Source organism: Globicephala melas, chromosome 11, assembly GCF_963455315.2.
Source record: "Globicephala melas chromosome 11, mGloMel1.2, whole genome shotgun sequence".
Classification (NCBI taxonomy): domain Eukaryota; kingdom Metazoa; phylum Chordata; class Mammalia; order Artiodactyla; family Delphinidae; genus Globicephala; species Globicephala melas.
Genome location: NC_083324.2, coordinates 36,882,864 through 36,905,971, shown reverse-complemented (window position 1 = coordinate 36,905,971; position 23,108 = coordinate 36,882,864). Strand labels below are relative to the sequence as shown.

Here is a 23,108-nt window from a genome sequence, read left to right as displayed (position 1 = left end):
CTGGGGAAGGCCTAGGAGGGAGTGCTGCCTCCAGGCATGGAGGAGTTTGGGGAGGGGACTGGTGGCGGTTGGGTACTGCCTTTAGTGAACTAGACCACACTGAAGTTTCTTTTTCCCCCTAGTCCACTGAGAATCGGTTTACGGTCACCACGTCTGCAGGGGCTGAGGCCAGTAAGAGTTTTCTGACGTAGGCCTGTGCCGTACTTCCCCTTCAGTATATGTGGGGATGGTGCCCCCTGCTCTCCCTGGAGGCACTGAGGTCACATGGAGCCTGGGAAGGGGTGGGGTGAGGGAGTAAGATTTCCCAGGATTGAGCCCTCAACAAGGGCAATGGGAATGTGAGCTGAGCTGATGCTTCCTGGAGGCCCAGGCCATCGCCTACCCCAGGTACCCTGTGATGATTTTCTGCTAGATGGAATCTAGGTTTCTGCTCACAGCAGGTTAACTGTGGGCCCCTGTGGAAAGGTGGGCTGGGTAGTCTGGCCAGGGAGGAGTCAAGGTATCCCTCTGGGTCTGGGATTGGCAGACAGTGCAGCTGTCCCAGTCAGATTATGCAGGTTATGGACCTGGGGTGGCCCATTTCTAGTGAACCCAAAGGCTGGGTTTGGTCTGGGCTAGCTGACACCATTTTTTTCTTCCTGGATCCTGGAATTTATTGATCTTGTCCAGTTTCCAGATTCAGTGAGGTCTTGGCCAGGCAGAGACCCTCTCTTCGCTATGGCCTCACACAGCAGGGTCAGCAAGGTACTGCAAGGCCTCTCCAGAAGGGGCAGTAGGGCCAGCTTGTACCCGGAAGCTGTAGGTTCCAAGCGGACTGTGCTCTTCTTAGAATGCTAGGACTCAAGAGGCCTCACAGCCTGAAGGAGATAACTCTGGTATCTCTTTCCTAGCACTTTTGCTCTGAGGGCAGATTCTGGATGGGCCTGCCTTACTGAAATTGGTGATGGGTCTGGCCACTGCCCTGTCTCCCTGGTATGGTTCCTTGCTGGTGCTAGTTCTGGTCCAGCTCTTGTTCTAGTCATAGGTACCCAGAGAAATGACTGATACAGGGAAGAAAGGGAGAAGACAGAACTGGAAGGCCCAGCCTGCCCTTCGAAGATCAGGCCCAAATAAAGACATTGTATTGAACCAAGGTGGGTGGGGTTTCTAGCCATCAAGACACTCCTGCTTTCTGGGCCCTTGACCATCTCAGTGGGCCATTCCCCTGGAGGTAGGCCTGGGCTCTCCTGGGAGCCCAGGAAAGCCTTCCCCTGCTCTGAGACCAGCCTTGCCACTCCCCAGCCTGTCTTAGGCCCTGCCCCATCTCCTCCTTGCTGGTGCCTGGTTCAGATGTCTCCCAGCTCCCGCTTGGTATGGGGCTGCTTAGCAGGTGGTGGGCTTGCTGGGTAACCTCCGAGTCTGCCCCTTAGCCACTTGGACAGGGGAAGGGGCAGGAAGTGTTCTCACTTCTGGAATTGAAAAGTTGCTCAGGCAGGAAGGGAGTCCCTGTGCCCAAGATCTCAGGAGCCCTGTCTCCTTATTAGCTGCTTCCCTCCCCCATGACAAGAGTTCCTCCTTTTTCAAGGGAGAGGGAGAGGAGGTTTGCTCATGATGCAGAGCCTGTGCGAGCAGGTTTATGCATGCATGCCTGTACTATCGCTGAAGAACTTCTGTGCACAGGATCCTGGACCTTTCTGCCTAGAGCCCCGGAGTGGTGGGGAGGAGAGGCCACCAGTTACAGTGCAGCAGAAAACCTGCTCCCTCTGGTGGGCATTTTGGGATCAGAGAGGAGGAGCTGCTTAGTGAGGAGCAACAGAGGCTTTCAGGAGGAAGGTTGAGCTGAGTCTTGAAGGATGGTTGAGTTTCCCAGGCAGAAAGAACTCTGCAGTAGGGTTACGAGGACATTTCAGGCAGAGGAAGTAGCCTACGCAAAGGGAGGAAGCATGGGAGGATGTGGCATGTTTGGGGAGCTGCAAATAGTTCTGTGTGGGGGTGTGGTGGGAGAGGAGGCTGGTAAGGCTGGCTGGCCAGAGCCCGGATTTGTCTCTCCCTCTGCCACTCACATGATTAGTGGGCACCTGCCCACCTGGGTCTTGGCCCCTACTCAGGCCTAGGGATGCAGAAAAGGAGTGCTAGGTCAGTGTGTGGACAAATCCAGGCAGTGTGTTGTGTGGGCCACCCTGAGACAGCCTTGCATGCTGGCCTCGGAAGTTTCATCATAGAGGTGAATTGGGATCCATTGAGAGGTTCTAAGCAGGATGATCACAGGTGTTCTGGTGCCTTTGGGGGACTGAGAAGGATGTGGAGCTGGAAGGTCCGTGAGGGCTGCTGAGGTGATCAAGACCCTGGGACCCAAACCCAGGCAGGCCAGGTGTTGGAGAGGAGATTACCAATTGACCTTCCATCCATTTCTCTGTTTAACCTGTATTGGATGTTTCTTTTGTATAGCATAGGTCGCTAGGGTTAGTTAGGAACATGAAGATGGGCTTTGCCGCAGACACTGTCCTTTGGTCTGTCAGCAGGCGGCCTGCCAGAGCCACCTTGCCTTTCTGGCCATCCTCAAGTCTTGGGTGTGAATGGGGCAGTGGCACCATCTAGAGACAAGAGGTGGTACTGCAGTGCTCTCCAGCGCCTCTGGGTGGGGTGGGAGGAGCGTGAGGTTGAGAGAACTGACTGAGCTGCAAGGTTGACTTGATCTGGGTAAGAGTTTACAGCACAGTATTGGAGTCTGTGGGGGTTGCCATTGAGCCACCCTGAGAGGCTCTCCAAGAGGGTGTTTGGACCTGAAGGATGGGCAGGGAGGAGCTACATGTTCAGAGTTTTGGGTAGATGGGCATCCTGGGCCAATGGTTACGTGTTTGGCCAGTGTCATAGCTACTAATAACTGACAACAAGTATGGAGCACTTGCTGAACCATGCTCAGTCCTCCTGTGAAGTATCTCACAATTCTGTAAGTTGGTATCGAGGAACTGGGGCTTCAGGAAACCAAGGGACTCATCCAGAGCACAGGACTCAAGATTCACACCCAGGCCTGCCTCTCTTCAGAGTTGTGGTCCTGACCACTGCACCGTATTGCCTGCCACGAGAGCCCTGAGTTATGCTTAATGACATAGGATTCAAGGGGACCAGGGCTGCAGAGAGTGGGAGGTGACCCCCAGGGACTACGCAGAGGTGGGAGTCAGTGCCCAAGTTTCAGGCAAAGTGAGACTCTGCATTGGCCAGGGTAGGAAGGCAGAGCAGGCCTGAGACACCCCTGGGGGATTGTTGACAGGACTTGGAAGGGGCCAATGGGAGGGCAGAGACAGGTAAGAATGACTTCACGGTACTGGGAAAGGAGGCTGAGGAGAAGAGCAAGTGGAGGTAGAAGGAGTTTAAATTTAGGGGTCAGTGGCCCCTGAGTAGGGCCTTCAGATTGAGGAAAACCTGGGATAGAGAGCAAAAGGTCTGTGGTAAGTCTTTTGGATTTAGGAAGAGATACCCCTGGGGGCTGGTACAGATTCAGGTGTCAGGAGGTGAGACAAACTGGGACCCCTGATACCAGAAGGAAAAGCAAGTGCTGGCCCTTTCAGGCCTGGAGTTAGGCCTAGGAAGTGTTGGAGACTCACGTAGGAGCCCTTACCTGGGTGGGGTTTGTGGGAGCCAGGGGAGGGAGGGGAGCAGAGTGAAGTGAAGTGTAGGTACTAGGGGTCCAGGGAGACTTCGGGGGAACCAGCAGTCTCAGCTAAGAAGGGGCTTGGGAAGTGGGGCAGGGTTTAGGATAGGGTGTGGGTTGGAGAGGAGATATTGAGGCCCTGGTGATGATGGCTGGCCCTGCCTAAGAGCCTGGGGAAGAGGATCTCACACAGTTTGATCAGCAACCCAGAGTTCAGTTCTGCTTCCTGACCAGCCCTTCTGTGGCCCCTCCACAGCTGGCAGGAGCCTGCCCTGTGCAATGGAGGGATGGAGAGTCCTGCAGCGGGATGCCACAGGCCGGGTTTCAGCAGGAAATTGTCATCTCCATTATGGTGTCTGGGGCTGCGTGGCTTGTTGGAGCTAGTGGTTCTGCCAGGCCCAAGCTGGCACAGAAGCCAGGAAGCAGGAGGTCTGTGGGCCTCCTTCCTTTGCCCAGCCCTGACACCCTGCTCTGCTTCCCCAGGTGCCCTCTGAGAAGTGCCGCTGTGCGGTGGGCAGCATTCTGAGTGAAGGTGAGGAGTCACCCTCCTGTGAGCTCATCCGACTCTATCAGAAATTTGGCTTCAAGGTGTTCTCTTTCCCAGCACCTAGCCATGTGGTGATGGCCACCTTCCCCTACACCACACCCCTGTCCATCTGGCTGGCTACCCGCCGTGTCCATCCTGCCCTGGACGCCTACATCAAGGTGAGACACAAGTCTGGTGTGTGTGTCAGGGGGCAGCCAGTCCTTTGAGTGGGTGCTGGGGAGGCCTGCCTAGCCTGGGAGGAAGAGGCTGTTTGGGGAGGGCAGCACCTCGTGGAGCAGGTGCCTGTGGAGCTAGGAAGATGGGCAGAGGCTGCTGGCATTTCTTCCATACACCCGAGACCTCTTGGGCCCTAAGCATCTCCCAGGAGTACGGGTAGTTTGTTCAGAAACCCAGTCTTGTCATTTAAGCTCTGACTTGGAACAAAGACATCCTTAGTGCTCAGCCCCCACTCCAGACCCACCCTGTCCCTATCCTGCTGGGCCCTGCAGAGCAAGGGCCCTGAGACAAACTTTCCCTGTTGTAAATTACTCCTCCTCTAAAACATTTTGTAAACTTGGGTGCTAGGGAAATGATCCCAATTTGGGCTTGGAAGTGATCGTTTATTCATCTGTTCAACTTGTATTTATTGAGTGTCTGTGCTAGGTGCTATGCTGGATGTGGTGTGACATACTGGTGCATGAAATAGGCATTTACAGTGAGGTGTGGAGATAGGTAATAACGTCAAACAAAAACGGGATACATGCTAGGAAAGTACAGGGTGAGAAAAGGCGGGGAACCAAGTGCACAGAGTGGTCAGGGACAGCCTCTCGGAGGAGGTAACTTCTCAGGCAAAATCCTAGAAGAGCCCTTGGAGGGGCGGTAAGAATGTTCTAGGCAGAGCTAGGGTGAGGAGCGTGGGTTTGATCTAAAGGCAGTGGGAAGTCACTGCAGAGTTCCAGCCAGGATCCGAGCTGCGCCTTTGCAAGATGGGCTCTGCTGTCGTTGGGAAGGGTAGGGCTGGACCATGGCTCATGGGGGCCGGGTGGAGGTGCTTTGAAGCTGTTATGAATCCTGCTGTGCATGGCGGCATCTTGGGCTGGGGCAGTAGCTGTAGAGATGCAGACAAGGGTGGAGACTGACAATTTGTTTTGGAGGTAGAACTGATGGATTTGTGGATGTGTTGGATGATGGGAAGGGGAAGGAGTGGGAGGAGTCACAAGTTGCAGTCCCCTCTGGGCAGGGCAGGTGGGTGAGCGTGTAGTGGTGCTTTCTACTGAGGTATGCAGGGCGGAGGGAGGAACTGGTTTGGGGGGCCAGCTCTGTGGGCTGTGTCAGGGAATCTGCCTGAGGGACCTCTTAGATGGGGTGTGGAGTCCACAGTGATGTGTGTAGTCTGGAGTTCAGAGAGGATTGGGCTGGTGAATATGTTTGGTGACGTGAGCCTATTGACAGTATTTGCCCTGGAGGGTGGCTGAGGCAGCGAAGTGTACAGAGGGCATGGCCAGTGTGGCTGGGATCAGGGAACAGGAGAAAAAAGTTAGCAAGAATGTGAACTTGACGGTTTTGGAAGAACCTGGTGGCTTGTTCTCCAGAGCAGCTTGGGAAAAGGGACAGGGCCTTGGTGATGGAAATGGGAGTTCAGACACAATCTGGTTAAGTGTCTGGTATCAGGGCTTGGGAATGAATAAATGGGGCCCTGGGTCACCAGCTGTGGCCTTCGTGGGCAGAGACAGGAAGAAGAAACAGGAGGGCTGCTGTGGTAGGGAAGGGGCATGGGGAGGATGGAGGAGGATTTCCTTTGTGAGCTGGAGGTTGGCAGCCAGAAGGGTGCTGGGCGTGGGGTCGGGCCGGAGGCTGAGGGGCAGGGTGAGGCAGGAGGTGGGGGAGCTGACTGGTGTTGAGGGCAGGAAGAGAGACATCAGTGCCTAAGGCCTGCTCAGCATTTCACCCAAGGAAGGGCTGGTGTGTGGTGTCTCTGGTCTTGTCTGTGTCATCCTCAGCTTCAAGGGCCAGTCTGGAGGAGCACCCCTGGGAAGAGACTTTCTGGGTTCCAGACCTCAGAACAGGACATGTGGTGTGGTGGCGAGCAACTCAGCCACCACAGCCTTTTCTTGGCTTCAGGGGTTTATTTTTAGACACCTTTGTCCAAATTTCCTGGCCCCTGACAGCTTCACAAGTTGCCTGGTTTTGACGTCACCTCTTTGATGAAAGCCCTTCCTCCTACCTCCTCCTCCCGTGGGAGCCTGTCAGCTGTGCTCTGGGCTTGATTTTCTTGGGGTTGGGGCTGCAGCAGGGGGCGTACCATCCTCTCTCCTGCCTGTGATGAGGAAGCCTGACAGGTGCGGGGCAATGCAAGGGGCTTCTCAGGGATGTCTGCGAGGCGTGCTGTGTGGGCCTGACCACCAGCTGGGAGAGTGAGACAGATGCCGGGCTGCCCTCAGTGGAGGCACGGCCCAGGTGCTCTGCTGGTTTTGGGGGTGAGGAACAAACCCAGGTGAAAGACGAGGAAGGGGCCGGTTCTCTTTGTTGGTCTCAGCCTGCAGTGGACAGGGGGTGGCCCTGTGCCTCTCTTGGCCTAGGTGACAGAGAGAAGAGAATGTAAGGCTCGCTCTTACACCTGCCCTCTTCCCCACTGCCCTGAGACCAGAGAAAAGAGGCTGCTAATGAGACTCTGAGCGCTTCTGACTGTCCCAACCCTGACAGCTGGCTGCCTTTAACTATGTGTGCGTGCGTGTATGTACATGTTACGTACATGTGCGCGTGTCTTTTTTCTCCACCCCACTGGCTTCTCTCTGGATCTGAGGCTGGGTCTGCTGTGGAGTTGCTTCAGATGCAGTGACAGCAGCCCGTCGGCTTTCTATTTCAGGAGTGGTGAGGGCGGCAGTAGCCAAGAGGAGGGGAGGGAGGGCTTGGCAGGCTCACCTGCTTCCCCAGAGGCTGGGGCGAGGGGTGGAGGTGAATGATCTCAGAGCTTTGGATGAGGGAGGTGGAGAGCAGCTGCTGTTCCGGCAGTGGCAGATGTCTGAGCCTGGGACAGGATTGGTCTCATGGGACAGCAAGGTCCTGGGGGTTCTCTGTGAGGAACCCAAAGACAAGCATTTGTCAGGGCTCTTGTGGGGATTCTGGAAGGATGGCTGGATCCCAGCTTTGTGGTCTGTGTGGCAGCCCCTGGCTCTCTGGCCGGGCTTCCCCAGCTTGGCAGCCTGGCAAGCTCTAGGGGCTGGAAGTCTGCCTTTCTCCACGTAAACCACTGGGGGCCCCAGGCCAGGCACTCTGGGACAGCATGTGTGTGAGGGGTCCCTGGGTTCTGTGTGACTATTTGTCTATGTGGAAGATGCCCCAGCTTTGTCAGGCCGCTCCACCAGGGTCCAAGGAGTTAGCCTCCAGGGCAAGAGGAAACCACTCCCTGATCCCCAGGAAGGGGGTTCTTCTGGCAGCTGAAGGAGGGAACTGAGCTTCCTTGAAATTGCAATGCCACAGAGGAGGTGGGGACCAGATATCAACCCAGAACAATAGGCAAAGGCCTCAAAATTCACCACAAGGTGAGACCAGTCTTAATGAGCGTCCAGGGAAGGCTTGGGGCACATGGAGCAGACCAGAGATGAGTGCGAGGCCTGGGGTCCCACGTATGGGATTGTGTGTGAGTTCCCTGAGCTCGGTACTTGGCTCATATCTGCAGTTGGTGAGGAGATCACTAAGAGTGTTAGACTGGCCAGCCAAGACCCCCGTGCCTGACTTCCTTTCAACAGGATCTATGATCTTTTCCATAAACCCCCTTCCCCAGGGTCTCTGCTTTCCCCAGGTTTTCAAGGGAGGTCTCCTTGTGATGTTTGGGCATCTTCTGAGTTTAGGGAGGGCATTGTCTGTGTGGAGGCTGGTTGGCTGGGTAAATGCAGGCAGGCCCTGGAGGTCAGATAGTGGCTCTTTCTCCATAGAATTGGAGATGTGTGGTAGGCAGAGCAGGTATAGTGAGCCAGTGGGGGAACCTTGGTGGTAGAGTTCTGGGATAGCTGGGTTGATGGGGCTGTTCTACCAGGGACAGCTGTGAGCAGGGACCCCAGACCTTAGTTCTCAGAGTGCTCTGGGGGCCAGAGCCTAGGGGCTGTGCTAAGGTACCCCTGTGGCTGGCAGCCAGTGATAGGGGGCTGCACTCAGACCTTTACTTGCCTCAGCTGGAGTAGCTCTGCCTCTGGGTTTTACACATCAGATGACCTCCTGAGCTTTTGTTTGGAGGAGGATGTTTGAGACTTAACTGGTTTGAAAACCTCTGTCCTAAGAGGGGGACACCATTGGGCAGATGCCTCTTCCACCCCTGGCCAACTGCATGTCTGTTCTAGATCCTGAGGACGCCGTGGCAGTTGCAGTGTGAGTGGAGCTGAGAGGTGCCAGGGCTCATCCCTTGTGCAGGCAGGGGCAGGAGGGGTTCCCAGAAGAGGCACTTTCTGGGGGAGCTGGAAGCTGGACCTGGAGGAAGCCCTGGGGAGTGTCACGGTGGAGATTTCCCTGGAGTGGATGTGACTGAATTCCTGAGTGGTGGGTGATAGGCTAGCAGTGTCAAGGGACAGCCAGCTGGAAACTAAGGAGCAGGGGACTCAGCTGCCTCAGCAGGGTGGCTACAGAAGTGGGTCATCCTGTTGAGCGTGAGCAGGGAGGAAGCTCCCAGCAGCATGGTCAGAGTCTGGGTCCTGCCCAGTGGCTCACAATCTCCTGTGTTTGTTTTCCCTCAGACTGTCTGGGTGACTTTGAGGGAGTCAGTGATGGGGGTGGTTTGAGTCCACACTGAGGCCAAAACACCAGTAGGGAGCAGGATGGTCCTGGCAGTGGGAATCCAGGTAAGGAAGCCCCCATAGAATATGAAATTTGGGGTCGTCTCTTTCCCTGCCCATCACCTTTGCTGAGCTAATTTGGGAGAGTTCCCGAGCTTTATTTTTAATAAGGAAGGCCTTCCTGGTATCTCAGCTCAGTCACTTACTCTGCACTTATTTACTGGGTCCTCTTTTGTGTGGCATTGTTTGGGGCATGGAGGAATGATCTAGGAGGCAGGCATAGGGTCCTAATCAATGCCAGCATCCCCATTGTTTTACCAGTAACGACAGTGAGACCTAGGGAGGGGAGGTTACCCAAGGTCAGGAGTTGAAGCAGTGGCCAAGTCCAGACTGGATCCCCTGGGCAGAGAATCACTGATGGCTACATGCCTTTTGCCACTCTGCTCTGTCCATGATTGGGGCTGGGGCCAAGAGGCTGAGGACTGTCATGAGCTTGGGATGCACTGGGAGTGGTACCCAGAGTGGGCCTGGGATAATAGCAGCACTGTGGCCTAACACCCACTTGACCCTCTGTCTCCAGCCCTGGTGGGCAGAGTCATGGGCTGAGGCTGTCGATTTGGGAGCCTGCTGGGGGAGCCAGAAGCAAAAGGCAGGAAGAGCCTGGCTGCCCATTTGCCCAGCAGGGACTCATTAAGGGTTACCTTGGCAGCTGTTCTGGGCACAGGAAGCAGCTGCTGCAGGTGCCTTATTGGTCCTCATGTCCTTACCCTCAGTGAGGTGGAGATGGCTCCAGGGCTAGCTTACCTGCCAGGGCTGCGACCTGCTAATTGGCCTGCCCCAGTTCAGGGAGGAGGGTGTGCTCAGTAGCACCAGGACCTGGGGCTGAATGATAAGCCCCCAGAACTCTTTCCTCCCACCATCTCTCCCAGCCACAGGGCTTAGCCTAGGGGGAGTGGGGTGGGGAGGGGAGAGATGGATTCACTGGGAAAGGCAAAGCAACCTTTGGGGGTGGGGAAATTTGGGCTGAGCCTTGAAGGATGGGTAGTGTTCTCCAGGTAGGAAGGCAGGTCAGGCAGAGGCATTGACGTGGACATGGCCTGTGTATCCATTGTGGATGGAGTACAGGGGAGGAGCAAGAATTTGGGCCCAAGAGATGAGGCTGGGTCCTGCAGGTTTTAGAGAGCCACTAATGGTATGTGATCAGATGAGTGACAGCATCCAGGCTGGCTTTGGAACAGGACTTGAGCACTGGGGGATGGAGAGGAAGAGCCAGAGGCCACAGTCCAACTCTGAAAGAGAGTAACAGAAGTTAGCAGAGAATAGCAGTGACTCTCCATTCCCAGATTTCCCTGGGCCAGGAGGAGACCCCCCCCCATCCCAATTCCACAAACACACACCAAGGCTTGGCTTCCCTGACTCCCCTTAGGAAGTTGCCCCTGGATGTTGAGGTGTGGGGACCCACACAGGAGGCTAAGGCTCTCCCCTCTGCCGGCCTGGGGCCCTGAAACTTGTTCCTCGGCCTCTCAGCCTTCACCCCTCCCCACTCCCCTATCCCAGTAATGAAAGCACAAAGCCAGCCTTTGCTGGGGCGGGCGTGGGAGCCACCACTCTCGAAATACCAGCTCAGATATTGTAGCTTGGCAGCCCTGCGGGACCCTGGGGGCTGAGGCTTGTCTGGATGGTGCTGTGGGCTTGGGCCATCACCAATCCAGAGAGAGCCTTTTTCCCCAGGCAGATGGGCCTTACCAAGGAAGGATTCTTTTGCTCTTTTCCAGAGAGCTTGGGATTTCAGGAACAAGGAAGGAGGAGAGATTCCAAGGAGGGAGATCCCTCCAGAGCAGAAAAACTCTGCCTTTTAGTGGAGCCCTCAGATCGGGAGAGGCTGTCTGTCTGCTTATGCAGACAGGAAACCTAAGGCTCCAGAGGAAAGGTCTTTCCTGAGCAGCAAGTAGAGGTACCAGTCAGAGATGAGAAATTCAGGGCCTTCTCCTCCTCCCTTACCTTCTGTCTTTCTCCCCACCTCTCCGTCCCCACTTGCCCAGCTGTCCTTCCCTCTGGCACTTCCTGATTCCTCTGGCTCCCAGGTGCTTGACTTCATGGCTCCATCTGCACCAAGCAGCCTTCCTGCTGCTGGATAATCAATCAGCAACATTTTCGTTGGCTTATAAGCCGAACTGGGCTCAAGGTCCTTGACTGCACAGATGCTGCAGACTAAGCGGCAGGATCTCGGAGAGGGATGGGCTATAGAGCCTGCCATGGCAGCAGCGTCGTCTGGGAGGCTGTGGCTCCCCTTCATTTGGAAGGGAGAGTGTTAGGATCCCAGGTCTGAGCCCCTGAGCTCCCCATGTAGGTACTCACCCCCATACTCCCCAGCCCTCTGCTCTTGCTCCACAAGGGCTCAGAAGGCCAGAGCAGGGCTGAGCTGGGATTGAGTATTGGCTATCTGGACCCTGGGGAAAGGCTGGGCATGGCTGCAGATCAGGACCTGCCTGGCCCACCCAGGTATTAGGATGCTTAAGGGCCTGTGCCCCCTGTGCCTGCTTAGAGGGAACTACTCTTGCCTGCTTCTGCCCCAGCCCACGCTGGTCTCCACTGCTGCTGAGGCCCCCCTCTTGGGCTGCCCAGGAAGCCATGGCCTGGGTGAGAAGGAATATGAGCAGAGGTGTAAATTGCATGGCAAGCTGCCGGCTCTGAGGTGAAAATGAAAAGTCTTCAGGCAGCGGCGGCAGCAGGCACAGCAGACTGGGGTGCCAGGCACAGCGCCCTGCTCTCCCTCACACCTTCCCCCTTCTGCAGTCTTCCCCAGACTCCCACCCAAGCCTTGCTTCTCTGCCATCCCCTCCCCTGCCATTTGGGGTGGGGGTGGGCTCCCAGTTCGGCCCTGGGCTAGACCTGACCCCAAGAGGGCCTTCATCTCTTTCTTCCATTATATCTTCTAACTGGCTGATTAGTGCACAGAAAAATGGGCTGTGCTTTTGTTAATTTTGTGAGCTTAATATTTTTGGTAGCTTCTCCATTGATTCTTTTTGGGTTTTTCAAGTGTACAATTGTCTTTAAGTAATGGGGGTTTTGTTCATATTTTCCAATTTCTCACTTATTTTAAGATCATCTATTCCAATCTCTTTATTTTACAGTTGGGGAGATTGAGACCCAGGGAGGGGTCAATAGCTAGGCCAAGGCTCTGGGCTCCTGCCCGGAGCTCTTTCTGCCACTTCCTTCCCCCTATGTCCCGTCCCTGGCAACCCCATCTCATTCCTTTTCTCCTTTGCCTCTCATTTGCAGAGCTTTGGGCTGTCCTGCTCCAAGGGAGAAGGGTACTCACCATCCCTTCTGCAGGCTCTCCCTTGCTAGCACTGCAGCATCCCCAGAGCTGTCTCCTGCTGTCACTTCCTGCCCCACACACAGGCTTAGGTTTTGGTCCAGAGGCTGTTGAAAGGCCCATTGGGTATAAGAGGGAGCATGGGAGAGGGAAGTTGACGGAAGTTCCTGGGCAGAGTAATAACAATGTGCCACATTCCAGCAGCAGCCCCCGCTGCGCCTCCCCCATCACTTTGCACATTCGATGCAGACCAGCTGCCTAAGGGGCCTCCAGGGTCTGAGCCCCCACTTGGCAGGGACTGCTATGTGCAGGCGGGTGCACGTCAGTGTCTGTGAAATTAAAAATGAGCATGCCTCACTTCACCCAGTGAAGAGATGCCATCACCTTGGGTGGGATGCAACAGCTGTTTGCTGGCTGTGTGGCTGCCCAGCTCTCCAGCCTGGCGTGGAGGGACAGGTAGGACTGGTCCACTCAGAGTGAACAGGAAGACCCAGGGCCCCTCACTTCAGTGAGACAGGAAGTAGAGGGCTGTGATGGGGTGGAGATTGATAGAGCAGACCTCATCCCTTTCTGGGCCTAGAGCTCATCTAGGAGATGCATGACCCAGACCTTGGCCTGCACCCATTGCCTTGTCCTTTTGAGGATTTGAGGCCGCATAGCTCTGAGCAAACCCAGGCTCTGGGCAGCCTGGGAATGGGATCCACCATGTCTCCCCTGCTGAGCCTGACCTCTTCTGCACGCCACACTCTCCCCACCCCTAGCCCAGGCCAGGGCACAGGTTGATGGTTTGAGAGCAGAACACCAAATGAGAGTAGTTCAAGTCCTCTCTCTTTCTTCCCTCCTCCCCTCTCCTAATTCAGTAAGAACTACCAGGGGTGGCACTGTGGGTCCTGTGGGGAAACCTTGGCTCGGCATATGCCAATCTGGTGCCTTTGCAGGAGCCCTGAGCTGCACCCCACCCAGGACATGAGCTCAGCCTGAGGTGAGGAGGGAGCGTGTGGTGTGTTCCCAAGGTAGCCAGGTCAGTGGCACCATGGCAGCCTTTTGTGTGCTGCTCCTTCCCTTGTCTGCCGGCACCCCTGTGGGCGGTGTGAGCACCTGGTGTTGGTGCAGGAGTGGTGGGGGGAGTGCTGGTGGCTGAGGTCTCCTGGAAATCCCTGCATTATGGGTGGTGTACCAAGTCCACCTATTGTTTCTGTTTGTGGAAGCCCCAGGGGGGAGGGAATCCTTGGAGGTGTGTCTGAGGGACTGGAACTCTGGAATCCAGTTTCTAGCAGTTCCTAGTGGCACCTTGGCATGATTAGCTGACTTCTTCCTATTAGGCGGGGAGGATTATAGACATCTGCATCTCTCCCACCTTGGAGCAGGGCTTTGTGATCCCCTTGAGTCTGCGTGTGCGAATGAGTTGCCCTGGTTTGTGGCCTCATCAGGTAGCCCATAGCTTCAGTGGCCAGAGCAGGTTCCCCTGTCCTGGTGATGCTTCCTCAAGCGTCTGGCTGTCTGGTCTGTGGGAGGGGTTGTGCCCAGGGCTGGGAAGACTCCAGGCCCATCCAGTCAGTCCCCTTTCCCCAGCAGTACCGGCCCAGTGTGGCATTGGCCTGGTGTCCTTGACAGTCAGTTCTCCAAGGGCTCCCTGAGGCTATCTGAGGGAGAGGCAGCTGGCCTTGCCTTACTTCGATGATTTTCCAATATTTACCAGGTCATCAACACGCTGCCCGGGCCACAGCTCCTGCTGTGCAGAGAGGACCTGAGAGCTGGCCCATGGCTATCCTCTCTTCCCTCAGAGACTGCACCTGGCTGGGAGGGAAAGGGCTTGTTGTCTCTGCCTGATCACTTAGGGACAGGGCATATGGCTAGTCCTGCCCCCACCCTCCATCCCCAGCCCCCCACTGAACTCATTCTTGGTCAGTGGGCAGAGCGTGGAGAGGGATCTCAAGGAGAGGCTACAGGGACACTTATAAGCCCCTCCCCCTATCTATGGGCCTGGTTTGTAAGTTTCTGCCTTTACCTTCTTCCTGCCCCTTCTCTGCCCCTGAGTCTGAATTTTGACAGGATCCAGCATGTGTTAAAATGATTTGGGCTGAGCCGTCAATGAGATTTTAATTAGCTCCATGCCTCTCTCCAGTAGGGAGGGCCAGGGTCCCCCAGGTGGCTTGGGTAGGACTGGGCTGGGCTCGGGTATTAGGCTGCCCCTCCAGGGGCCTGGGGACAGGCTTGGGCAGCTGGCATTCTCTGTGTGGGATGCTGTGAGGAGGGAGGGCTGGGCAGGGAAGGAAGGGCTGGGTAGCCCCAGGCCACAGTTTTCTCTCCCTCCTCTGTCTCCCCTGTTCCTCTGTTCTCCCGGATGGCTTTGAGATGAAGGCGACGGCAAGGATGGAGGATGCAGTTTCCATGGCAACGGGGCTGTCCACAGCCAGGCAACTTCAGAACCGGGCTCTCCGGAGGAGGCAGATGCACAGAGCAGCCACAGAGAGCTGCCTCCCGCCTGCCAATGAGGGGGCTGGCAGAGCAGTTGGCAAGGGTGGCTGCTTGGTGCTACCCACCCTGATGCCTGGCCTCCAGGAGAGGGTGGAAAGGGCGCTGCTCCCTCTTATCATCCCTGTTACTTCCAAAAGGAAAGCTAGGCAGGTGGCTTGAGTGTTGGCGAGGGTTGTCCCTGGAATTTCTGGGTGGACACAGGCTCTGATTCCTAGAAGCATCCCCAAAAGCCGACTGTCTTCAGCCCTTGAGAGATGGGCCTCCGGGTAGCTGATTACCTCTCAGCAGCTTCCTTTTGGACCCTTTGAATGCCCAGAGTATGGAATGCTGGTGAAGGCCATGCCCTGATTGGGTTCGGGAGCCCTTTCCCTCTAGCTATCAGGGAATGACCTGGACCTTCTTCAGGGAGCCTCCCTGACCCTGGCCTCGTGACCAGTTCACTGAGTGGGGTTCAGGTTTGGCAGATGCTCGCCCCCAGGTGCTGGCAGTAGAGGAGCCCCAGAGCCTGGTAGCTACTCATTCCTGATGTTGTCTTCTTGTTCACCCTCCTCCTGAAGACCAGGGCTGGGGTGGGTGTGTGGGCAGGTGGAAAAGCAGAGGCAGCCATTGATGTGTTTGGAGATGGGAAGAGCTGGGGGCATGGCCTTATTAGATGGCCAAAAGAGCCACCCATGTTAGCAAAGAAGGTCAGACTCAAACTATTAAAAATAATGACTTTCCTTCACTGCCCCTGGAGGTGTCAGGGCTAGGGTGTCCCACTCTGTTCAAGCTCACAGAGTCTTAGGACGAAAGGCCTTGCCTGGGTCACCCATGGAGTCAGAGGCTGAGCTGCAGCTAGACCTTGGGCCAGGACATCCACCCCCATGTGGCCTCCAGCCGGCTGCTGAGGGCCCTGGCTGGATAAAATAAACCTTCCTTCCCTCTCTCTCCCGGGGGCTCATTTTTCTCTCTCTTCACTTGCTTCAACTGGAGGGGGGTTCCTCAACCCTAAGCGTGGCCAGGCAGGCAGACAAGTGGAGTCCTGGAGTGGCTTCTCCCCACCGGGCAGTAAGTCTCTCATTACCGCTAAGTGGAAGGCTCATTTCAGAGCTCATGGTGAGAGCCGGACGGGTGCTATAAATAGCCGTGTTGTGAAGGTTGGCGGGTGAGCAGTGACAGGGCAGGGTCCTTGCAATCATCATAGTGGATAATTGTGCTCCATTGCGGGAAGAGGGCAGGCTCAGGAGCAAGATGCACTTGACCCCTGTTCTGGTTTGTCTGTCTGTCTCAGGGCAGCTCTGGCATGTATCTGTGCCCCTTTCACATACACTGGGGGCTACGGAGCACTGGGCTCTGTGTTCACGCAGAAGGGAGTGGAGTGCCTGTCTACATGTGGGGACCTATAAGCTGGCACTTCAGCCCACTGGGGAGTTGGGCAGTGTCCAGTATTAGACCTACTTGTCTTGTCTGTTCCTCCAGCCTAGAGTCTGCCACCTCCCCCTTGGCTGAAACTCAGGACCCAGGTCTGAGAAGGGGTGGGAACCAACCACATCTGACAGTCTCGGAGGTTGGAATAGACCTGAACCAGCAGGGGAATGAGAGTAAGAGAGAGGTTTAGCTGGCCTGGAGCTCCTATTCAGGGTTAGTCAGTAACATGTCTGCAAGGGCAGGGGCTAGGGGCCTGAGAGTCAGGGGCACTGCCTCTCCTGATATTGGTGGGTCAGTCAGCATTGTCCAGGGCAGAGAGGAGGTCAGGGCCATGGGATCCTGAGATGGCAAGTCTGGCAGGTCAGACCTTGGCTTGGCTTGGGTGCCTGGGGTCAAAGACTGTGGGGTCCCTGTCCCAGGGTATTCTGGGGTGCTAAGCTTCATGGCTCTGTGAGACCAGTGCTTTCTGGAATAGCGTTTTGGTCCCAGGATTAGCAGTGCCAGGCTCCTGGGTTCTTTTAGCACCTGTCCTAGGACTCCCAGGTCCTCAGACCACTGCCCCCTGGAGTATGAGGTCCTGCCCTTAGGATGCTGTGTGGGTGCCTTCGGGAGATTGGGGCAGGAAGCGGAGCCAGCCCCCTGGGAGGGAATAAATAATGGACAGTTCCTGGGGCCACTCAGGGACGTGTGGGTCAGAGGCCCTGTAGGGCTCATTCCGCCTTTCGCGCTCTCCCACAAGGAGCGGAAGTTGTGTGCCCACCCACGGCTGGAGATCTACCAGCAAGACCAGATCTATTTCATGTGCCCACTGGCACGGCAGGGAGACTTCTATGTGCCTGAGGTGAAGGAGACAGAACGGAAATTCCGGGGCCCTGCAGAGGCCAATGATGCCCAGGTGGATGGCACAGGTACGGGGCAGGGGTGTTGCGGGAGGAAGAGGGTGGGGCCTCCTCCCTGGCTGGGTCGCACTGTGGGTGTCCAGGCGAAGCTTCACAGAGGTGGAAGAAGGGACCCGTCTACCCACGTGCAGAGTTACTTGTTCTTAGACACGCAGATCCATGTAGGTGTGGCTTCACACGTTACCCCTGGCAATGCAGATACAAAGACCCTGCCTGGATTCCCTTCAGATGCAGCAGGAGTACCCTTGGAAACACAGATCACAGACAGCTGGATGCTCATGGGAGGGGGCTGAGGCTGCTCAGGAAAGGCATCACTTGGGAGGGCTCGTCAGGAAGTGAGATTGGCTCTGGATATGGAAGGTAAGGAGAGGAACAAGGTGTCCCCCAATATGGGGCCCCACCCAGAGCCAGCTGCTTTCTTCCTTCCGAAGAGGAACAGGGGGACTTCCCTGGTGGCCCAGTGGTTAAGAATCCACCTGCCAATACAGGGGACACGGGTTCGAGCCCTGGTCCGGGAAGATCCCACATGCCGCGGAACAACTAAGCCCGTGCGCCACAACTACTGAGCCTGCGCTCTAGAACCCACGAGCCACAACTACTGAAGGCCATGTGCCTAGAGCCCATGCTCCGCAACAAGAGAAGCCACCGCAATGAGAAACCTGTGCACCACAACGAAGAGCAGCCCCTGCTCACCACAACTAGAGAAAGCCCACGTGCAGCAGCTAAGACCCGATGCAGCCAAGAATAAATAAATCAATGAATCAGTCAAAGAGGAACCAGAGAGCATGCAGAGGGGAGCCAGGAGATCAGCACCCTGCCCCTTCCATCAGAGCCAGCCTTCCTACCCCAGGTCCAGGCCAGTAGGTTGCTTGCCTGCTCTCAGCCCACCCCCTTTCGTGACCTCTTGTAACCCTGAGCTGTCCCCAGGTGCGAGGGGACCTGCTGGTAACATCCCAAGTGGTCTTAGAGGGTCTAAGGCTTGGCCATGCTGGTGGAGCCTCATGTGACTCTGGAGGTCCATGACCTGTGGCAGTGGTACAGGGCTGGGAGGAGAGTGACTGTCCCTCTTCACCTCCTGCTTTAGGAGACTCTCTCTGTCCATCCAATCTTCAACAGCCAAGGTCACCCTGAGAGACATGTGTTGGCGGGGGCAGGGGGTGGGTACTGGGAGGCAGCCTTCACTCCCTAGGGGCCATGTCCAACACAGTTAACTTCATCTGCCACTTAATTACCTCCATGGGGCACTGCTTCCACCGGCCTGGTAGTGCCTGGCAGACACTCTTCAGTGCCCCTACTGTGGGCACAGGACATACTACAAGGTCAGCAGGCCAAGGCAGTCCCCAGGGCAGGAGGGGAGCACCTTGACCTTATTTCAACCTCCCTCAGCTGCCTGCACCCCTTTTCTTTCCCCCCCCACCCAGCTCCCCTTTCAAACACCGCCTGCCAGGGTGTTGAAGGACTGCTTGGCACCCACTACAGCTGGCTGCAACCTAGCTCCCACGCCCCCGGCTCCTTGGTCTGTCCTACCCACCAGCCTGCCCACCCATTCCCTGGAGTGGGGGCAAGGGGTCTGCTCTCCGCTGATAGGGTCTGCCCTGGTACCTGGGGCGGACTCTGGGTGTCTGCCTGCCAGGTGCATGCCACTTGCGCAGCAGTGTGTGGTAGATGCCTGTCTGCCCAAGGCTTGGCCTGTCCCTGTCTGCCTCCCTGCTGTGGCCCCCGCTTGGGCTGGGAGGTGAAAGGGGGGTGATTAGCTGCCTTGCGCCTGTTATTACATTGATGTATTATTTAGCTCCAGAGAGGCAATGAATATTTGATCTTCTTGCACTGGCTCTGGGCAGTGGAGGAGAGAGGGACTGGGGTGAGGTGGCAGCTTCATTTTCTGCTTCAGCAGCCTTTGGGATTTAGGTGCTACCCTGCCTTGCCTGGCCTCTTCTGCCCTGGGACACAGACCCAGGACTCTGGACTTCCTCCTGTGCAGACCTTGATGGAGCTGGAGGGTTGCCACTTCCCTGCCTTGGACTCCTTTGCCAGAAGTGTCCACATGTACCCAGGGGCTGTCCTCATGCAGCATGCTGGTCCCTGGCCTGAAGGGGCACCCCTGGGCTCCTTCCTCTGATCATTCCTAGCCTAGGAACTGGGAGAGGGAGGAGGCAGCTAGCTGGCAAGCAGGCAGGTTCCCATACCTGGGTCCCGAGAGAGCCATTGGGTGGGTGGGTGGATTGAACTTAATGGGTCCAGGGAGAAATTATCCCCCTCCTTTGCTCCTTTCAGGCCTGCAGCCTCTGGGGCACCAGTCATTATTTAAGGCAAGAAAGAGGGGCTGGAGTCCTGCCCCAGGGTCCGAGGGAACCACCTATAATTCAGGGAGTAGTCCTGGCTCACTCTTGAATACCTCCACTCTGGGAGCCATGACTGAGGCCCCAGCAAGAAGAGGGCCCTGAGCCAGCAACCTGGCACTTACAGGGTTCATCTCACCTCTGTCAGTAGGTCCCAGAGGTCATCTTGGGGCCGAGGAGGCTGAGGGAGCAGATCCCACCCCACCCCACCCCTCACCCTGGGCTCCAGCTGAGGTTCAGTGAAAGTTCCAGGCCAAGTCCGAAACGCCAAGCAGTCCCCAGCTGTGCCGGGCTCGGGGCTCAATCACCATGGAGACAGGATCTGAGGAAGCTGGCCCACCCGTCACTTTCTGTGATGTTTGATAGCTGCCCCCTTCCCTCTCACACAGGAAGGGAAGCATATCCGCCTTTTCTCGATCTGGATTCCTACGCACAGTAGGCCTGAGCTCTTTGCTCCTCCTTGCCACCCCCAACTGCTGTCAGTGCCTCTGACCTGAGGAGGTGAATTGAGGGGCTGCTCCTGAGCAGGGCAGATGAACCTGCCCTGGAGGACGTGTTGGGGGTGGGAGGAGCAGGCTGGGAGACATCTCAGGGCACTCCAGCCACTTGCAGAGTTCTCCCATGGTCCCTTCTGCTGCTTTGTGGCTCAGGAGCCACTAGTGGTTGGGGATGGGTAAGGACTTCTCTGGGGTGACCCAGGCATAGAAGAAGAAAGTCCTTAAAATGCTTTGTCCCAACACCCTTCTCCCGTGTAATTGGTCGAGGATTTCTCAGGACTTCTCTATCCCACTCCTGCCCCAGCCTCCTCCTCAAACTGGGGCTCAGTGTGGGCCAGAGGCAGGGATATGGCTGCCCCTTGGGGAGCCCTGCATGGGGGAGGGACACAGGAGAGCAGGCCTCCTGGTCCATTCTCCTGTCCTCAGGCCTTATGGGCAGTGTTCTGGCCTTGGAGAAACCTCTCTCCAAGCCTGAAATAGGGGGTGGAGGAGGGGACACTACTTAAATCTCTGTCCTACCCTCAGCTTCTCAGGTTGGGGCTGAATGGTCCTTAATGGACTATTGGGGGCTGGGGGGCAGCAGGCTTTGTGGGAGTGCAGGGAGCTGAGGCTAATTCAGGGTAGGGAGAGGAGTATACAGCAGGCTGTCCTCTCTCACTCCCTCCCTGTTCTGTCCCTCTGCCCTGCCAGTGCAGCTCAAGACAGGGCAGAGGGCAGCTGGAATGAGCCTCTTGAGCCAGGGGCAGCTTTATTATTCATGAGCACACTGTGTATGCTGAGTTGCTGGGCTGGTGGGAGAGCCTCAGTCCTCTCCCTGGAGGAGGGGGTGGGGGCCCTAGCTAACCTGTGCTCCCTCTTCCTCCAGGAACTGACACGATGAGTGACACAAGTTCTGTAAGCCTGGAGGTGGGTCCTGGCAGCCGGGAGACTTCAGCTGCCACACTGTCCCCTGGGGTGAGCAGCCGTGGCTGGGATGATGGTGACACCCGCAGTGAGCACAGCTACAGCGAGTCGGGTGCCAGCGGCTCCTCCTTTGAGGAGCTGGACCTGGAGGGCGAGGGACCCCTTGGGGAGGCAAGGGTCGGCCCTGAGGCTGAACCCCTTGGGGTTGCCAAGTGGCCCCGGGAGCCCAGTACCCCTGAGAAGGGCGAGGAGTAACCCACAGCCTGCACCTTCCTGTGGTGCAGTTGCTAAGGAACTGAGCAGCCTCTTCAGTCCTCTTCTTCCTCCACCTCCCGGGCTCAGGCTGGGGCCAGGGGTCTCAAGCGGACCTGACTTCTACTGCCCTGGGCCTCTGGCTAAGCCTTCTCCTCACTGCCCTCTCAGCTCCCAGAGCCAAAGGAGCCGGGACCGTTGGCACCGAGCCCCCGCGGCTGCCACCCCTGTTACATCTTTTTTTCAGATTCACATTGGAGCTTCCAGGACCCAGAATAAAGCAAATGCTTTTCTTTGTTTTACCTGGATTTGTACTGTGCATTTGTTTGTTCCACAGTGGTTCTGGTTCTTGGGGACCCCAGAGTGGGCAGGAGCACCCCCAACCTGAGGAGAGGAAAGAACTTGGCCAGGTACCCTGGGGGGGGGGTGGGGTAGAGGGAATTGGAGGCCTTTCACTCCCTGTTCTTTGGCCCCACTTGACAGCTGCCCCTCCATTGCAGCAGCCCCAGAGGTTCCCCCAGGCTGCTGGAGAGCAGCAGATCAGGACAAGGGGTGTGAAAGCTGAGCATGGGGTGCCCTCTGGGGCTCAGGAGTGGGGAGCTCACAGCCTGCCTCAGTCTGCTTCCAAGGGATGCCTTTGTGTCTGTGGCTAGAGTGTGCCTGTGCTGACACTGTTATCTGTCCAGCCGGTGAGGACATCCCCGCTGTGCCTGCCAGTGGCTGTGTATCTGCGTGTGTGCATGCGAACACACGCATGCCTTTGGTCTTTTATGTGGTGGCTGTACCTTGTGTGGATGGCTATGTGACTCTGTGCACATGTTGCTGTGCTTAGTGTCTAACTTTGGTTGAATTATAGGGGTGTGAGGCTGGCTATCTGGGAGCATCACTCGGGGGGCTTTGTCCATATACAGCTGTCTGTGTGTAGTTATGTGTCTGTGTACAACTGTGTTTGGCGGGGTGTGTTCATGTGTAAAGCTGTGTGTTTTTCTGTGTCCATATGTAAAGCTATAGGTCTTTGCAGCTGTGTGTCCATGAGTATAGCTATATATGTGTGGACATGTTCACCTGTACAGCTACGTATATGTGTTCATGTGTACAGCTGTGTGTCCACATGTAGAGCTATGAATTACGGCTGTGTCTGTGTATGCAGTTGTGTGTTTATGTGTACTGCTATGTGTGTGGCTGTGTCCACATGTACAGCTCTGCATGTAAGGCTGGGTGTGTGTTTGTGCATAGCTGGGTGTGTAACTGCATGTCCATGTGCTGTCGCGGGACTGTGCAGCTCACTTGCTGCGGGCCATATAATGGCCACTTGGGCTTGTGCTGTGTTTATAAAGCCCCATGTCTTTTGTGAGGCTGCCTTGGTGAGTGGGCTGGGACTGCTGTGCAGCTCCTCTCACCTCAGAACCCTGCTACTGTCAGCCCCTCTGCTCCAGGGGCCCAGGCCATCACTCACCTACCCCAGGGAGCAGTTGCTCTGAGACAGCGGAGAGGGTGGGAACAGCAGGAGCTGGCAGACAGCATGTCTGTCTCTCCAGCCTTGTCTGACAGCTCTGTACCCTCATCCTGCTGCCACCTTGCCTCATATTAGCGATGGAGTTTGTTTGGGTTTGATGTCTTGGTCTGTTGTACAGCTGTGCTCTTTTCCAGAGCAGTGGAGCGTCCAGTTTCTGTGTCCAGGGAAAACGCCTGTCCTTCCTTGGTGACAACCCCCTGCCCCCCAACCCCCAACGCCAAGCCCATATGTAGGTGTGTGTACCAGAGGGACCTGGGATTAGCATGTGCTCATTGGCATGCATCTGAGCTAGCCTTACCTCTACTGACATCTGTGGAAGAAAGGGCAGCACCAGGGGAACATGTATAGATGCTGTGCCCCTTAGTACATGTTAGTGCGTGCGTTATGGCTCTGGGGCTAAATCTGGGTGCAGCCGCCCTCTCCAAATCCCTCAGTACAGTGTGGCGATGCAGATTATCCACCACCCCTACCCAGGGGTATCCTTCCGCACTCTGCTGCAGGAGGGAAGAAGACTCAAGAACATCTTCTCAGAGCTGTCCTCCCTCTGCTCGGGCTCCAGCTCCTGCTCCCTCCTA

The 23,108-nt window shown here is 56.4% G+C and overlaps 1 protein-coding gene across 2 annotated transcripts; it reads left to right on the top strand.

Annotated features, from left to right (window-relative positions):
• The first annotated feature begins 4,114 nt into the window (after positions 1-4,114).
• TEX264 (testis expressed 264, ER-phagy receptor) lies at positions 4,115-21,319 on the top strand. Of its 2 annotated transcripts, XM_060308145.2 has the most exons (4): positions 5,151-5,168; positions 8,885-8,989; positions 16,867-17,035; positions 20,728-21,319. In XM_060308145.2, the coding sequence occupies exons 2-4, from the start codon at positions 8,966-8,968 to the stop codon at positions 21,018-21,020; spliced, it is 486 nt and encodes a 161-aa protein (XP_060164128.1). In that variant the 5' UTR covers positions 5,151-5,168; positions 8,885-8,965; the 3' UTR covers positions 21,021-21,319. The 2 variants fall into 2 exon arrangements, with proteins under 2 accessions (XP_069902733.1, XP_060164128.1); XM_070046632.1 differs by lacking the exons at positions 5,151-5,168; positions 8,885-8,989 and adding an exon at positions 4,115-4,336.
• The last annotated feature ends 1,789 nt before the right edge of the window (positions 21,320-23,108 follow it).

Bases quoted from the DNA above. Each gene is read 5' to 3' on its own strand.
- TEX264 (XM_070046632.1), top strand. From the start codon at position 4,253: ATGGCCACCTTCCCCTACACCACACCCCTGTCCATCTGGCTGGCTACC. The intron at 4,337-16,866 runs GTGAGACACAAG...CTCTCCCACAAG, and splicing joins CCCTGGACGCCTACATCAAG to GAGCGGAAGTTGTGTGCCCA. The intron at 17,036-20,727 runs GTACGGGGCAGG...CTCTTCCTCCAG, and splicing joins TGCCCAGGTGGATGGCACAG to GAACTGACACGATGAGTGAC.